General features: G+C 54.0%; 1 protein-coding gene across 1 annotated transcript; it reads left to right on the top strand.

Moving 5' to 3' along the window:
• Nucleotides 1–7266: 7266 nt before the first annotated feature.
• On the top strand, nucleotides 7267–17420 carry LOC144935618 (betaine--homocysteine S-methyltransferase 1-like). The gene is made up of 10 exons (XM_078862442.1): nucleotides 7267–7308; nucleotides 7354–7456; nucleotides 7997–8114; nucleotides 8648–8844; nucleotides 11028–11146; nucleotides 11531–11722; nucleotides 12273–12420; nucleotides 13066–13248; nucleotides 14189–14417; nucleotides 17228–17420. The coding sequence occupies exons 1-10, from the start codon at nucleotides 7267–7269 to the stop codon at nucleotides 17418–17420; spliced, it is 1524 nt and encodes a 507-aa protein (XP_078718568.1).
• Nucleotides 17421–18457: the final 1037 nt, after the last annotated feature.

The raw sequence follows: 18457 nt of genomic DNA, 5'->3' as shown, positions 1-18457 counted from the left end.
TGTCGGTTTAAAACAAATCGTTGCGCTATATTGCAATGAACACCTCCACACAGACGCTCCGCCGAAAGCCACCGACGAAGACGAACCCCTGTCCTCGAGAATCCCGGGATTTAGACGCGACTGCGGGGTTGCCCAAACTTCAGCACTCGCGACCCACCACGCGACCCACGCCTTTCCGCGTTTACCAATTTACTCACCATTCCAATGAAGTCGTGTTACGCTGCGCGCGCCCGATGATTGTTAAACACGTCCCGCGTGAAGCGCGAAGCATCAAACACCGTCAGTGTCACGTGCACACACACACACGCGCGCACACACAACAACAACAACAACCGCCATTCGCCACTAAGTGGCGGTGACGTCACCACGACGCTTGTGCCAGGCCATGTGCACCCTGAGGCCACGTGAAGTGTCGAACGCCCGCTGGCAGGAGGTCACGGGGCAGACCCAGGTGCCACGGGTCGACTGACCGAGATGACCGAGATGACTGGCTGATGCACCACCTGTGCCCCCTACTGTGCCAACTTGCTGTGCTTTAGCCACCCGGCGCTCCGCTCGTTGTTGTGAGCGTCGCTCCTCCGCCCTCCGTTGTTGTTGGAGGGCGACTGCCTCCAACTGCCCAGTAGCGTCCTTCACGAGCCTCCTCCACTGAGGCCGATCTTGACACCGCTGGTACCAGTCATCGGCAAGTCCACTCAGCTCCACATCCTCCTGTACCACATCACTCCATCTCTTCTCTAGCCCGTGCCGCGCCCGTTTAGCCCCCTCGATCCGGCCGAACAAAAGCTGTTTAGGCATGCGGTGGCTGGGCATGCGGGCTACATGACCCAGCCAACGCAGCCTTGCCTGCCGGAGGAGCTCACTGATGGGACTTTGCCCAGATCTTTCAAGGACTTGTGAGCTCCTCACACAATCCAGCCTGGTTAAACCCAGGATGGATCGTAGGCAGGCCAGCCTAAATGTTTCCAACCGGCGAAGATGCTCCACTAGGGGGGTCCACGTTTCGCAAGCGTAGAGAAGGGAGGGAATGACCGTGGCCGAGAAGACCTGAAGCTTCGTGCGGAGCGACAGACCAGGTAGCTTCCACACAGCGTTACGCAACCGATGAAAAGATATTGCCGCTCGACTGATTCGGAGTGAGACCTCTGCTGATAAACTGGAGCCGGTCATAAGCACACTGCCCAGGTATGGGAAACTCTCCACTCTCTCCACAACTGCCCCATCACCGATTGGGAGTTGTGGGGGTGGAGTGCCCGATGGTACAAAATACCCAGGCAGGTGCTTAGTTTTGGTGGGGCTGATGGTAAGGCCCCACCTCTTAGTGGCACACTCCAGTCTCAGCAGCAGCGTCTCCAACTCCTCTTCTGAATGAGCAGCTATTACCAAATCATCGGCATACATAACGTGGTTGACCAATAGGGAGCCATCCCTTGATCGCACCCGGGCGTCGATCAGCCTCCCATTATATCTGTACCAAATGGTAATTCCCCCGGTACAGCTATTGAAGGCTTCACGAACTACGCAGTCGAAATAGATGTTAAATAATGTGGGAGCCAGAGGACATCCCTGTCGCACCCCAAGGTGTACAGGGAAAGGCTCCGACTCCCGGCCACGTAGTTTTACCCGGGCCCGCTCACCATCATGAAGGTCCTTAATGATCGTGAGCAGAGGGTCAGGGACTCCGAAAGCACGAAGAACAACCCAGAGCCCAGTCCTACTGATGGTATCATAGGCCTTGACCAGGTCAATAAAGCAGAGATGTAGGTCTTTTTGGAATTCCCTACACCTCTGCTGTAGCAGACGGACAGAAAATATGGCATCTGTGCAGGACCGCCCTTTCCTGAAACCGCATTGGGGCTCCGCAAGCCTCTCCTCAGCGTGCCTAGCAAGGCGATGTTGAATAATCCTTGCCAGGACCTTACCCGGCACACTGAGGAGTGAGATGCCCCTGTAGTTGTTACAGTCGGTACGGTCCCCCTTCTTAAAGAGGGGGACCACCAGGGCATCCTTCCAGTCCTGCGGAACCCGTCCAGTGGTCCAGACTGTTGTTATGATGTCATATAGGGCAGTCTGTGCACAAACGCCACCCTCCCTCAGCATTTCGCTTGGGAGATCATCTCTGCCCGGTGCCTTCCCTGGTCTCAGACTCCGGATCGCCCTCAGTACTTCCTCAACAGCTGGCACCTCAGCCAACCACTCACAGGGGGTGACCTCTTCCAATATTTGAGGCACCGCAGCCTCGGCAGGTTTATCCCCACTTTGTGCCATGATGTTTTCCTGGCTGAGAGATTTTCCCTCCCCCAGGACCTCACAGAAATGCTCAGCAAATCTGCAAACCTGTTCCTGGGGGTCGGAGATTGGATCACCGTTTTTTCCTCTAATGATGGTAATAGGTGTGGCGCTGCAGGTTACTTTTTGATGGAGTTAAATAGTTGTTTGTGATCGCGGGCCACTGAGGCAGACTCCATCTCCTCAGCAACCCGCGACCACCACCCATCCTTACAGCGCCTTACGGCTCTCCGAACCTCCGAGCGAAGGCTGCGGTAAACATCCTCATTCTCTGACGTGGGATGCTGTAGGCGATGAGAGTGGGCCTGTCGCTTTTTCTCAATTAACCTGAACACCTCCTCCGTCAGCCAGGGTTTCTGGGGAGGTCTGGACCGCGTACCCAAAGCAGCCATTGCAGCTGCATGAGTCACAGTCTTAAACCTCGCCCATTTACCCTCGACATCAGGTGGAGTGGGGGACGATGCCAACCCCAGCTGCAAGCAATGATGAAATTCTCGCTTGCAACTTTCATCAGCTAGCTGAGACCAGGCCACTTTTGGTTGGAATGGGGTCCTGGGTGTACACCCACCACCGGAGTGGAAAAAATGGCAGGCGCATCTTACAGATGACTAGTCGATGGTCAGAGGGCAGATCAGCTCCACGGTAGGTCCTGGTGTCAAGGACATGGGCTCGCATCCGCTGGTCCGTCACTATGTAGTCCAGCAGATGTTCTTGCTTGGACCCGGCATGCATCCATGATGTTGTGTGGATGCGCCGATGCCGGAAGAGCGTGTTGGTAATTACAAGCCCATGGGCTGCACAAAAATCTAGCAGCCTCCTACCGTTGTTATTGAGCTGATCTGGCCCATGCCTTCCAATCACTCCAGACCAGGTGCCAGCATCATGACCAACTCGGGCATTGAAGTCACCCAACAAGATGACTCTGTCCCGAGTGGCCACTTTAGCCAGCACCTGTGACAGGAGGTCATAGAAAGCGTCTGACTCATCGGCTTTGCCTGCATCCCTCCACGGATGTTCGTCTTCGGTGGGGGCATAAGTAACCACGACCACCACTCCTCGCCTCTGGTTGATGGGAAGGCGAGCCCAAAGTATCCTGGGGCTTACAGCTTCCCACACCTCACCGCCACGCTCCCACGCCCCCCTCATTCTTTTGTTCAGAAGAAGAGCCACACCCTGTTGTTTGGCAGTCTCCTGCCCCGAGTAGAGGACTGTCCACCCCTCATGGTGGCAGGAGCCAGAACCGGTCCACCGGACCTCCTGAATGCCACAGAGATCCAGGCGGTACCGGTCCAGCTCCCGACAGAGGAGTGGCAGCCTCTCCTCCGCAGTGAGCGTTCGAACATTCCACGTGGCCATCCGCAATGGGTTTTCGTTGTTTCTGGAGGAGCCCCGAGAGTGAAAATTCAATCTCCTGGCTCCGCCAAATGGGGTTTGGCCAGGAGACGTCATAAAAGCCTGACCCCCCGGGGCCTCCGGCACAAGCTTATTAATTACAGGTTTATGTTTAATTCGCACACACACACACACGTGCACACACACGTGCACACACACACGTGCATACACACATACGCGTGCACACACACACACGCGCGCGCACACACACGTGCGCGCACACCCGTGCACACACAAAGACAAAGATCCCCCGTATAGCCTTAATAGACTGTAGGGGCAAGTGCTGTTAGCGAGCACCTATAAAGGCCAGAACGGTACACGAGGGGGTGGGTGGCCAGCACCACGCCCGACCGCCTTTGTCTCTCTAGTGGCAATGTTTACACACCGCACCAGGTACTCATTTGAGGCTGAGTCGACCTAGGGGAGGCCCGGGACCGGTTCAGATAATCGTCACTGGTGTTGACGATTATCTGAACCGGGGAGGCCGTGAGCGGGAATCGAACTCGGGTCACCGGGTTTATAGCGCAGTGCTCTGACCACTACACTATCGCTCCCCTGTGTGTGCACACACACGTGCACACACACGTGCGCACACACACGTGCGCACACACACACGTGCAAAGCGATGGCAAGACGATGCAGAAGACATCGATGAATGATCTGCTTCAATGCTGTGTTGCTTATCGTCTCCACAACGACGCTTACGATGTGTTGTGTATGATGAGGTTTTGGCTATAAACATCTTGCAGTTCACCAGCAAGCTTGAGTCGGCTGATGATGAGACGCTGAATGCCAAAACTGGTCCAGAGTGAACATTGACTTTAAGCTCTCGTGACTGCAGGAATTTATATTCTTTGGGTCGTTCGGTAAAGTCGTCGTGGTGGTGGCGGCGAGGGTGACGACGACGCTGCGGATGCCTCTGAGCGGTCTCGGGCTCCAACCCCCGCGCGCGCGCCGCCAATCAGACGCGACGCGCGCGGGGCACACCCCCCTCCCCCCTCTTCGTCTCCCCCCCTCCTCCCCCCTCTTCCCCCCCCCTCTTCCCCCCCCTCCTCCTCTCCCTGCCGCTCTCCCTCGGAAAGCTCCTGACGAGGCTGAAATTCATTGATCGACTTGCGAGGGTGGGGGGGGGGGTCTATGTTGTACACACAAACACAGGAATACACGTGGCAATACAATAAAATCAGACGACTCATGGTGACATAAAACAAAACATCACCGGTAATGTTGTTGACCTCCCACCGTACTTCCCATTAGCACGGTTGGCTACGTACGGTGCGAAAGAAGTTCAACGTACACACATTGCTGTTTAACACCGCAGCAGCCGCGAGTTGAATGATGAGGGTGATGATGAAGTTGTTGTTCTGAGATGGCGGAAAGAAATCGTGGCGACGATGTTTAGGGATGATAAAGGTGATGCTTGATGATGATGATTTCATAATGTTACGACCATGTTTGTAATGCCGTATGAAATGCTTTGAGAATGATGATGACAGAATGAAAGCGATGGTTATGATGTGAGAATGATGGTGGCGATGTGACAATCATCTAAAGGTGTACATATATAATAACTAGCCTTACTACCCGGCTTCGCCCGGGACTTAGATTCACCACGCCCGGCCGCCTTTGTCTCCCCAATGGCGATGTTCACACACCACACCAGTTACTCGTTTGAGGCTGAGTCGACCTAGGGGAAGCCCAGGACCGGTTAAAATAATCGTCACCGGTGGTGGCTGTGAGCGGGAATGGAACTCGGGTCGCCGGATTCATAGCGCGGCGCGCTACCCGCTACACGACAATGCGTTACGCTTCCACGTGCGCGGGTCACGTGACAGATTTGACGTCACAGCTCACTTGCCGTGCAAAATAAATGCATTATTGAGCTCCCCCCCCCCCCCAACAAAAGTGTATTTTAATAATGTTTGCATGGTGTACAGTCTGGAAAGTACCCACATGGCAAATTTCAAGTTCGTTGCATGCTAAACAATTTGAACAGACACACATAATCACACATTTCGATTTAAAGCTTTCGTGACTGCAGGGATTAATCTTCTTGGTTCTTTCGGTAAAGTCACGTAGAAGGGAAATAATAAAATAATAAAAATAAAACATAATAAAATACAATTCTCACGACGTTTCGGCCACAACGCAAGCAGCCGCCCTCAGGTGAAGAACAGGGCTGTCGGAAAGACAGCGTCCGAATGAACACCACCAAGCTTGGCAGCGTATATTTAAGCTGGGTTAGAGGAGGAGAGCGCCTTGACAAAGGGATTTACATATCAACAGAGGAATTTAGCATATTATGGAAAATGAAGGGTGGTGTTCATCTCTGCGTGATCCACCAACCCTTGCACACAAAGTGTCCTCTGTGTGGTGGGGTCAGGGCGGGTTGCGTGCCCCCCTCGATTCCTTACGCTGCGCTCATCGCTTGTGCGCTGGACAAGTCTGCGTCGAGCTGGGACCCATCGTCCTCCAGAGAGGGAACCTTGTTCATTGCATCTGGCAGTTTACCAGCATTGATTCAGACAAACGTGACACTGGATGTCGAAATCGGTCCAGAGGTGGCTCAATGCCGCTGGAATGATGCACTCTCAATGGGTTGTGGAATAAAAAAAAACACTTTGCACGCCTATCGTGTTGTTGTTGTATTGTTGTATTGTTTGTTGTTGTATTGTTGTTGTTGTTGTATTGTTGTTGTATTGTTTGTTGTTGTAACTTTCTGACCCGCCCCTACTGGACATCTGTGAAAAAAAAGCTTCCTAGCTCATCGGATTCCTCCAGGATAAATATCGACTCCGATTCCGAAGTTCAGCGCGCTAACCGCGACACTGCCGCTCCCCGCGAATCTCCAATCACGGCGACACCAACCACCCGCAGCTCGGGACCGACAGCGCAGCAACCACCACCTGCACCACCTGCACCACCTGCACCACCACCACCACCTGCACCACCTGCACCACCTGCACCACCTGCACCACCACCACCCGCTCCCACCAACCCGCTCATCTCAAGGTCGCGCGGAAGAACGAAACTTTGCTTTGTGTGTCTGTGTGTGTGTCTGTGTGTGTGTCTGTGTGTGTGTGTGTCTGTGTGTGTGTCTGTGTGTGTGTCTGTGTGTGTGTCTGTGTGTGTGTGTGTCTGTGTGTGTGTCTGTGTGTGTGTGTGTGTCTCTGTCTGTGTGTGTGTCTGTGTGTGTGTCTGTGTGTGTGTCTGTGTCTGTGTGTGTGTCTGTGTCTGTGTGTCTGGCTATGTGTGTGTCTGTGTGTGTGTCTGTGTGTGTGTCTGTGTGTGTGTGTGTGTCTGTGTGTGTGTCTGTGTGTGTGTGTCTGTGTGTGTGTCTGTGTGTCTGTGTGTGTGTGTGTGTCTGGCTATGTGTGTGTCTGTTTGTTTGTTCTCCTGCTGGCAAACACCGGCGACGATACCGCGCCGCTCCGCCTCTCGGGCAGGCTGCTCCCCTTCCACGGCGGCGCTCCGTATTTAAGTCCGCGTTGACGAAGCCGAGGAGTTCACCTTCCCACAGCAGCCCCTGCTCGCCGCCTGCGTGCTGACCCCCGTGCTGCCCCCTGAATCCAGCGGAGAGGCGCCATGTCCACCTCGTCGAGGAAGACGAAACCCCCCGCCAAGAAGGTAGGGCTGTGTGAATGTCCACCCGAGTGTTGACCGAATGCTCAGAGCGTGCCACGCGCGTGCGAGGGGGGCAGCCTTACCTTCGAGAAAGACGAAGCCAATTCCGATGGCAAGGGCCAAACTCCAAGGCAGAAGAACGAGCATCCGGGTGCTGCTGCACTGAGGTTTCTTAATGTATCGACCCCAGACAGACCATGGGCTGCTGAGCCCACCTTGGCTGGGATTTGAACTTCCTCGCGAATGTGAGTCCGGCCTCGTGCCAGACAATCACAATCACGAGCGGATGGAGACCACGTGTAGGTGTTTCTTCCCACGTGGAATTAACCTCGCGATGCATTTCATTTTAAATTCGCGAATGAATTTGCGACAGGTGACTAGCGACCGACGCTGTGGCGGCCACACCGCGGCGTGACGGCCCTTCATTCCTTCCTTCATTAATTCCTTCATTCGTTCATTCAATCGCCCTTCAGCCGCAATCGATGTTCCACACATTTCTGGCGCGCGATTGAGGGGGTTTCAATTTGGCTTCCGGCAAATTCGAAGCAGAAGTTAACCGTTTTAAAAAGAGGGAGTTGCATGGAAGCACGTGTCGCACCGTACGTAGCCACCAGTGCTGACCACCACGGGGTCAGTGGGGCCGTTCTGAAGCGCCGCGCGTGACCTCCCTCCGTGCGCGCACCGGGCTCAGCGCCGAACATGAGCAGCTGCCCATTGCCCCGTGGGCTCTCGGGGTCTCCCGTTGCACTGGAGAGCACTTCTCACGGCGCGCATCTCACGGCGCTCTCGCGCGGTCGATTGAATGAGAGGCATCGCATTTGATATGCCAGCTGCAGTGCGGTATATATATAAACGCATTATATAGACATGTCAGATAATATATATTGGAGTGGAGCGTCAACCGTTCTCATCAATAATCCTGCCATGGGAAGGTAGAATTTCCAGGGTGGCCAACAGAGATGTGTGAACACCCCGTTGCTTGCAGTGTGATCAGAGACACACTGACACAGCCTTGATGCAAACACTGCACGGGTTTGCTCTCTGCGTTTAATTTGTTGTCCTTCCCCGCTTGTCTTGTCCTCACGAGACTCATTTGTGAATGAACCCTGCGTGCATGACAGCAGCCGTTGTAATAAATGAATCGATGCGTGCATCGTGAGCGCAACAATCAGTGCACGTGCATTCATTAGCGTTTCTATTTTACATATTTCACTCGGAATATCCCTTGAGATGGAACCATCTCGTTTGTTATCATTGCCCGGGGTGTGTTCATCGACACCTACGCGGCAAACAATGAATGACACGGGTGCCAGCACATTGTGAACATCTTTAACTTGTGCAGTTTGCATTTACACAAAATCCACATCCACTCCACTGCCTCCGGCCTCCCCTCCGCCGCCCCACAGGGCATCCTGGAGCGGCTGAATGCCGGGGAGGTGCTGATCGGTGATGGGGGCTTCGTGTTCGCGCTGGAGAAGAGGGGCTACGTGAAGGCCGGGCCCTGGACGCCGGAGGCGACCGTCGAGTACCCCGAGGCCGGTGCGCGCCCTCCTCCTCGCCCCCTCCCTCGCCCTCCCTCCCCTCCCCTCCCTAGCCCTCCCCCTCGCCCTCCCTCGCCGTCTCTCACCCGCCTCGCCCTCCCCTCCCTCGCCCTCCCCTCCCTCGCCCTCCCCCTCCCCTCCCTCGCCCTCCTCCTCGCCCTCCCCTCCCTCGCCCTCCCCTCCCTCGCCTTCCCTCACCCTTCCTCGCCCTCCCCCTCGCCCCCTCCCTCGCCCTCCCCCTCGCCCCCTCCCTCGCCCTCCCCCTCCTCACCCTCCCCTCCCTCGCCCTCCCCTCCCTCGCCTTCCCTCACCCTTCCTCGCCCTCCCCCTCGCCCCCTCCCTCGCCCTCCCCCTCCTCACCTCCCTCGCCCTCCCCTCCCTCGCCTTCCCTCACCCTTCCTCGCCCTCCCCCTCGCCCCCTCCCTCGCCCTCCCCCTCCTCACCCTCCCCTCCCTCGCCCTCCCCTCCCTCGCCTTCCCTCACCCTTCCTCGCCCTCCCCCTCGCCCCCTCCCTCGCCCTCCCCCTCCTCACCCTCCCCTCCCTCGCCCTCCCCTCCCTCGCCTTCCCTCACCCTTCCTCGCCCTCCCCCTCGCCCCCTCCCTCGCCCTCCCCCTCCTCACCCTCCCCTCCCTCGCCCTCCCTCGCCTTCCCTCACCCTTCCTCGCCCTCCCCCTCGCCCCCTCCCTCGCCCTCCCCCTCCTCACCCTCCCCTCCCTCGCCCTCCCCTCCCTCGCCTTCCCTCACCCTTCCTCGCCCTCCCCCTCGCCCCCTCCCTCGCCCTCCCCCTCCTCACCCTCCCCTCCCTCGCCCTCCCCTCCCTCGCCTTCCCTCACCCTTCCTCGCCCTCCCCCTCGCCCCCTCCCTCGCCCTCCCCCTCCTCACCCTCCCCTCCCTCGCCCTCCCCTCCCTCGCCTTCCCTCACCCTTCCTCGCCCTCCCCCTCGCCCCCTCCCTCGCCCTCCCCCTCCTCACCCTCCCCTCCCTCGCCCTCCCCTCCCTCGCCTTCCCTCACCCTTCCTCGCCCTCCCCCTCGCCCCCTCCCTTGCCCTCCCCCTCCTCACCCTCCCCTCCCTCGCCCTCCCCTCCCTCGACTTCCCTCACCCTTCCTCGCCCTCCCCCTCGCCCCCTCCCTCGCCCTCCCTCCCCCTCGCCCTCCCTCGCGCAGCCCTCAGCTGTTCACCGCTGACAGGCGCCTGCCGAGAGTGCAGGTGACGACGCACGGGCGATCGATTCCGTGTCGGGGTCGCCACCTTTTCCAACGTAGACCAAAGCCCGCACGTATTCCTCGGCCAGCCGAGGTCGATCAGAAGTGCGCAGTTTTGCTGAATTAATCCGGAACAGCGAGTGTCAATCCTCGGGCACACGTCCCTGTCCAAACCTGTGCAGGTGGCAACCCTATTCACTCCCGTGGAGTCGCTGTGCTGCGAAATACCTCCACAGGCCAACACTGGTGACACCTCCAGGTGGCCTGGTGGCACTCGGGTCTCATCGTGGAAATGTCAGCGCACGATGAAGGTCGCCACCCCTCTATATTTAACTGGGTCAGCCCGGGAATTGGCGTCTGTGTTCGGGAGGCAGGAATTGATTTTAATTGAGAGCCGCTATCATAATTGTGTTGGACAGTATTGCAGTCGACCGCACAGTTTTAATGATAGAAGTTGGTCTCTACGCTGACTGAGACATCTGCGGGGGGTGGACGGGGGGGGGGAATTGGCACAGAGCCAATAGCGCCTAGATCCTGGGTTGAAGTGTCAGCCACTGCATGTGATGTAACGGGGTTCTCACGTGGAGCGAGTAGATGGTCACCATTGAGTGCACAAGAGAGCATTACACTACATTTCGTCTGTTACACAGGCAACATGTTCCAGCTCTGAGAACTAAAATAAATGGTCATTATTATCTGCGATTGCGATCGCGATCATTCTGCGACCTGCGTATCCCAATAAATCCCACGAACTTCCCAGCTGCAGCTGCGTGGCCCAAAGTCGCCTCCAGAGAATTCGGATGAAACTCATATGGCGGGCGGGTTCACACGCCGGTCAAATCCAGAGCAGACCCTTCGCGGTTGCCACAGCGGCTCTTCACTCGGGCGTCTCAGGGTTCGCAGAGGGAGCTGGAGAGGCAGTTCTGCTCTGACCACGATCGTCTCATCCATGACACGCTGCACTTCGCCTGTTGCAGTGAGGCAGCTGCACAACGAGTTCCTGCGAGCGGGCGCCGACGTGATGCAGACCTTCACGTTCTACGCCAGCGAGGACAAGCTGGAGAACCGTGGCAACTACGTGACCAAGAAGATCTCCGTGCGTACGGGGTGGCCGGGTTCTGCTCCCTTTGCCCTTAAACCCTTTGAGGTCACCATGTACGCTTCCAATGCCGTCTAAACGTACACGTTACAAAAACACGAGCCGAACGTTGTCAAGGTTTATTTTCCCCAACCACAGCAATTTTAAATGTAAGCAGAGTCCAGTCAAATAACTGACACGTTGCATCTGCATGGGGTTTAGCGTGTGTAACATGCAGTGTGCACTCAGACATTGAGTTTGTTTCAGCTGCTGTTTGCGATTTAATGCTCACAAATCGGCCATAGGCCCTGGTGGTTGAGCCTCAATAGCACGGAGGCTCAACGGCACTGGAGATGAGCGTCGCGAGCGAGTGAGCGATAGTTGTCGCTGTCGGCCTCTCAGAGCGCGAAGGTGAACGAGGCGGCGTGCGAACTCGCCCTGGAGGCCGTCTCGGGCACGGCGGCCCTGGTGGCCGGCGGGGTGAGCCAGACGCCGTCCTACCTGAGCAACAAGAGCGAGACTCACGTCAAGGCCATCTTCCGGCAGCAGCTCGAAGTCTTCGTCCGCAAGCAGGTCGACTTCCTCATCGCCGAGGTGGGCGATGCGACGCGTCTCTGACGACTTCGCATGGGAAGGACAAACTATTCACTACTATTCACGACAGTAATTTTTTGTGTGGTGTGACATGCCAAAATGATTCAAATATTTCTCATTAGCAATTTGGTAGATTTTTTTGTGAGGTGACATTGGCTCATTTCTGTCAAAGATTGAACTATAAATGAACATTGCTCCGCACATCAATCTGATGTGTAATGAGGTTCGCGCCACGATTCTCACAGAACAAGACGGTCATCTTCTTGTGCCACTGAAGATGATCGTCCCCACCACAGTAGTGGCTCCCAACATTTATTATGGATTTGCAGACCGCTCTACATCCGTGAAATACCACGCACCCAAAAGAAAACCGCGTTATCAGAACGACAACAACTGAACACAGCGACACCCGCAACGGTTCCGCATGGCCACCTCCTGCGGCCTGGCTGAGTCCGCGGCGTGCTGGGCACGAACGGCGGGCTGGGCACGGCCTCTCCGGGGGGAGCCGCCGCGGGCGGTGCTCACGCGCGCGCGCCGTGCGAGTGCGCAGTACTTTGAGCACGTGGAGGAGGCGGTGTGGGCCGTGCAGACGCTCAAGGAGACGGGGATGCCCGTGGCCGCCACCATGTGCATCGGGCCCGAGGGCGACCTGCACGGCGTGTCCGCTGGCCAGTGCGCGGTGCAGCTCGTCAAGGCTGGTGCGTGCGTGTGTGCGTGCGTGTGTGCGTGCGTGCGTGTGTGCGTGCGTGCGTGCTCACGCGCATATATTTCTCACCCATGAAAACCTCCACTGCATGGTCACATCTCCATGGCTATCCTACCATATTCTTTTCTGAATTTTCTAGTTGCTTAGCAATAATTACCAACGATAAACCATGCCTGCGATGAAATCCCAGCATCATCTGAAACCACATCTCAGTCAACATGCGACGTTCGTCCAACGTTGCATGATTATCGTGAAAAGCTCGAAAGGCCATGAGCCTCATTGTAGTTGCTTGGTGAAGATTCCTGCTGTCAGACGACAACAACAACCGTCAGTCCCCGGGTCCACTTTGAGACCATCGCTAGAAGTGTGGAGGGCCCACTGGCGAAGCTAACGGGAACGGGACACACCCAGGTCCCAGGTGCCAATGTATCCGCCAGCGCTCTGCTCGTTGTTGCGAGCCGTCTGAGCCACGCGGCAACACGTAGATATATAAGTATGTAGAACTTCTTTCGCACCGTACGTAACCAACACAAAAAAACACACAGGCATTACCCCCTGCCTCAACCCCCCCCCCACGCGTGTGAACGCGACGCCACTAACAAACCGGGCGCACGCTCGCGTCTCCCCCCCCCCGCAGGGGCCGACATCGTGGGCGTGAACTGCCACTTCGACCCCAGCACCTCCCTGCGCACCGTGAAGCTGATGAAGGAGGCGCTGCAGGCGGCAGGGCTCAAGGCGCACCTCATGACGCAGCCGCTGGGCTTCCAAACGCCCGACTGCAACAAGCAGGGCTTCATTGACCTGCCCGAGTTCCCCTTTGGTGTGCCACACACTCGTGGGGCGCCCGCCATCAGCAAACTCTCTCTGTCTCTCTCGCTCGCACAACAACACCACCAGCTGCTCGGCACACTCAGCGCGAGTTGACGAATGTGTTGAGTTGTTGTTGTTATTTGCGCCTATGCGCCGCTGCAGTCGCAGCATCGCCAAATAACTTGTTGAAATTTGCAGGAAAGGGTCGGTTAAGCACGGATATTTGTGCAAATTGAAAACCTTCTGAATTTGTTAGCCGCGAGATGTCAGTATGGTAAATGGATTCTTGAATCCATCTTGCACGGCCTTTTAAGAGTTATCCCTTCGTATGTGTGGGTTTCCTCCAGGTAAACTGGTTTCCTTCCACGTGCAAACATTTGAGAGTCAGGGAGGCTGATAATATCACAATATTATAATGATTACTTTGTCTCTTCACATGCTGAAGTGAGCACTCAGCAGGGTATGTCTCCATCGGGAGCGCCCTGAACCAAACGTGGAAATTCCACATTCCTGATAAACATGAAAGTCAGCAATCATCACATTTAGGTGAAGGGCTTTTCAGATGTTCATTGGACTGGGGGCACAGGGTCACGAACCCAACTCAGCACCACAACAACAACAACCGCCGTTCACCGCTAAGTGGCATTGGCGTCACAGCAGTGTTTGTGCCAAGCTAAATGCACTTTAAGGCCACGTGAAGTGTCGAAGGCCCGCTGGCAGGAGGTCACATAGCAGACTCATGGGTTGACTGACTGAGATGACTGACAAACGCACCAACTGTGCCAACTTTCTGCGTTTTATCACCATGAGCATGGACAAACATCCCCCGTGTCGCCTGAACAGAACTGTTGGGGCAAGTGCTGTTAGCGAGCGGCACCTATTAAGAAGGCACTACACGCGCATTTCTCGACGCTCGTGCCGTGTCGCCCCCCCCCCCCCTGAACCTCCAGCGCTGGAGCCGCGGATATGCACGCGCTGGGAGATGCACAGGTACGCGCGCGAGGCGTACGCGCTGGGCGTGCGCTACATCGGGGGCTGCTGCGGCTTCGAAGCATACCACGTGCGCGCCATAGCCGAGGAGCTGGCTGTGGAGCGTGGCAGGCTGCCCGCTGCGTCTGAGAAGCACGACAGCTGGGGCGCCGGGCTCGGCATGCACACCAAGCCCTGGGTCCGCGCTAGGTAGGCGACTCGCTTGGATCGCGATGTTGTCGTGGTTGTCGTGGAGGAATCCCGATGCGCTGTGAAGCTCCTGTTTCACAGACGTCCGTTGAGGGGCACGGGGTCAGAACGTCTGCTGGACATCGGTGAAAAAAGAGCTTTGTAGCTCATCGGATTCCTCCAGTATCAATACGTAGTCAGATTACATCACCAATACAAAACACGATAGGAGTACAGAGTAAATGAAATATAAACAAATCACTTACAAAATATTTGTATAGATAAAACTTTCATTTTTTTTTTATCTTACCAGGTAAGGCCCACTATGCTATTGGCTTCTTTTTCAGAAGCGACCTATCACAAACGATAGCTCAACGAAGTGGCTTAACGTGGCCTTAAATAGACAGAGGGGGGGGGCGGAGGCAGAGAGAGGGAGGAGGGTTAGAGAAAAAATTAGCATATCAATGAGTGGTCAACAGACGTGGTGCTGCGAATGCGATGGCACGGCAAGCAAGCCTGATAATCAGGAGGACACACTAAAATTAAATAACCTAGTAAAATATCGAAATGTAATGTAATACAACACAGAGGGTCGGTCAACACACAATTAACGCATAGCCTGGTTGATTACGTATTTCAAAGATTGCTAAGTTAGAATTTAAGTGTGAACAATCTAAAGAGAGGACACAGGCAGAGAAAACAAGTCGCCAGAGAGAGAGAAAAAAGATAAGCTTAAAACTTCCCCGTAGAAGTGGTTCAATCTTAATTTTAGAACTTTCGTGACTGCAGGAATTAGTATTTGTTTCTTTCGGTTAAGTCACGTCTAAAGATAAAATAATAAATTAAATTAAATAATAGAATACGACGTTTCGATTGCAACACAAGCAATCATCATCAGGTATAATGAAATAGCGACATAAAATCTAACCAGAAAACTATAGACAGACATATTAGCAGACAGATATCACCAAGATACATAGCGAGAGCAACACAGGTAACAGAGAGGGGTGATCGTCTCTGTGTGGTGGCCTTAAATAGACAGAGGGGGGGCGGAGGCAGAGAGAGGGAGGAGGGTTAGAGAAAAAATTAGCATATCAATGAGTGGTCAACAGACGTGGTGCTGCGAATGCGATGGCACGGCAAGCAAGCCTGATAATCAGGAGAAGGACACACTAAAATTAAATAACCTAGTAAAATATCGAAATGTAATGTAATACAACACAGAGGGTCGGTCAACACACAATGTATTTAATTTAATTTATTATTTTATCTTTAGACGTGACTTAACCGAAAGAAACAAATAATAATTCCTGCAGTCACGAAAGTTCTAAAATTAAGATTGAACCACTTCTACGGGGAAGTTTTTAAGCTTATCTTTTTTCTCTCTCTCTGGCGACTTGTTTTCTCTGCCTGTGTCCTCTCTTTAGATTGTTCACACTTAAATTCTAACTTAGCAATCTTTGAAATACGTAATCAACCAGGCTATGCGTTAATTGTGTGTTGACCGACCCTCTGTGTTGTATTACATTACATTTCGATATTTTACTAGGTTATTTAATTTTAGTGTGTCCTTCTCCTGATTATCAGGCTTGCTTGCCGTGCCATCGCATTCGCAGCACCACGTCTGTTGACCACTCATTGATATGCTAATTTTTTCTCTAACCCTCCTCCCTCTCTCTGCCTCCGCCCCCCCTCTGTCTATTTAAGGCCACCACACAGAGACGATCACCCCTCTCTGTTACCTGTGTTGCTCTCGCTATGTATCTTGGTGATATCTGTCTGCTAATATGTCTGTCTATAGTTTTCTGGTTAGATTTTATGTCGCTATTTCATTATACCTGATGATGATTGCTTGTGTTGCAATCGAAACGTCGTATTCTATTATTTAATTTAATTTATTATTTTATCTTTAGACGTGACTTAACCGAAAGAAACAAATAATAATTCCTGCAGTCACGAAAGTTCTAAAATTAAGATTGGCTTAACGTGTTGAACTTCATTCGCACCGTACGTAGCCAACCGTGCTAATCGGAGGTGCGGGTGAAGGACAACGAACTCAACACACGAAGCTCACAGGCGCTTCTCACCCGCCACAACATCTGGTTATTGACCACACCGACATGGCTTTGATGCCGTGTTCTTTGCCGAGAGGTGCCTGTGCATTCAGACGGTGGCCTTTGTTAGTTGCTGCTCGGTGCCCGCGAGTCTTCAAGTCCCGCGCATTCTGCCGTGGCACACGTGTGTGTGTAGCACCTCCCCCACGTGGCACATCACCGCATGGGCCTCTGAATCCACTTGGCAGTGTCTCGCACCGCTTTTTAGGCCAGGCCAGAAGAGAGGTTGGGCTGATTAGGTTGTTGCAGCTTCAGGCGGATTATTGTGTTTTATTAAGTACTTAGAAAGTTAAATCTAGAGTTGAAGTTTTTGTGACTGCAGGGATCCATACTCTTTGGTTGAGGGCCCACTTCAGCAATTGTTTCTTGCTGTGGTTGTCCCACCTGATGACGGACGCTTGTGTTGCGCCCGAAACGTCGTGATTTAATTTATTTTATTTTATACCTACGTGACTTTACCGAAAGAACCAAAGAGTACTTAGAAAGTTACTTTTCAGTTTCCCATTATTGGACATTCATACACTGGTGGTTATTTCGTGTTTCAATTGCTTTATATGTACAGACAAGCATGTGTGTGTGTGTTCAATTAAATATCCAGTACCCTTTAAACCCCAGCAAAAGCTGACCGAGTTCCCCAAACGTTGATCTCAGCCGGATTCTCGTCGAACCGAGCCGGGCTGCCGCTCACTCACGACCCGCGGCTGTTTCGTATCGCAGGGCCCGCAAGGACTACTGGGAGAAGCTGGAGCCATCCACGGGTCGTCCCTTCTCCTGCGCCTGCTCTCACCCCGACAGCTGGGGCATCACCAAGGGCCACGCGGACCTGGTGCAGCAGACAGACGCGACCACGGAGAGCCAGCTCAAGGCGCTGTTCACCTCGCAGGAGGGCAAGGGCAGCAAGGCCGTCTAGTGCCTGCAGGGGGCACGGCCCCTCCACCGTCAATTCTCGCACAACATCTTCTTGGTTCTTTCGGTAAAGTCACGCAGAAGGGAAATAATAAAATAATACAAATAAAACATAACATTTCCCTTCTACGTGACTTTACCGAAAGAACCAAGAAGATTAATTCCTGCAGTCACGAAAGCTTTAAATCGAAATCTCGCACAACACTTCACAATACCGGCACTTGTTGACTCGTGATGCCGCTGTGAGAAAGCGCGTGTAAATTAGCATCCATTAAAGAAGTGCAACTGAATGTGACGCTGACAATAATGGCGCTGTCTTGTCGCGTGGTGTGGTGAGTGTTCGATTTCGTTCCCTCGCCCCCCGCGTCCTCCCCGCGAGGGTTGCCCGCCACGACACCCGAGTCGAGCACCGGGCACGTGGACGCATGGCACCACGCCGCGTGCTGTCTGCTCTCGCGTTGTAGAATGGCATAGACCCAACGAGCTGCACGTTCTCCCTTTTGCAGCAAGAGTCCACTTGAAGTAGACGTGACGTGCATCAGTATCTCTCTGCGCCGTGTGGATTGATTGGCTTGACGAGGACATTAGAGAATGGTGCCAGAAAGATGCGCGAACTACTTGAGCACATTTTTCACAAGACGGAGGAAAGTGGAAAGAAATCACGGCACGTGCAGTGGAAACCTACGGGCTATTTACCCATGGTGATGATGATGATGAAGAATGACACTTTACTCTTTGGTTCTTTTGGTAAAGTCACATAGGTGTAAAATAATTTATTTTATTTTCTACCTACGTGCTTTTACCGAAAGAACCAAAGAGTATGGATCCCTGCAGTCACAAAAAGTTCAAATCTAAATTAGAATGACACTTTATTCATTTTGACAAAGTAACCGGGGCAAAGCGAAGCGTGGTGGTGAGGGGCGGGGTGGTGAGAGGGGTGGCCAAGTTCCTGAACGCAAACGACAGCACCGACGATCTGACATGAACGGAATACTGTCCTGTAGGAGCAATGTTAAAAATTAAAAAAGTTTGTATTACAAC

Source organism: Lampetra fluviatilis, chromosome 13 (genome assembly GCF_964198595.1).
Source record: "Lampetra fluviatilis chromosome 13, kcLamFluv1.1, whole genome shotgun sequence".
Taxonomy (NCBI): domain Eukaryota; kingdom Metazoa; phylum Chordata; class Hyperoartia; order Petromyzontiformes; family Petromyzontidae; genus Lampetra; species Lampetra fluviatilis.
The sequence above is the reverse complement of the archived record's forward strand: the minus strand, read 5'-3'. Positions and strand labels throughout refer to the sequence as shown.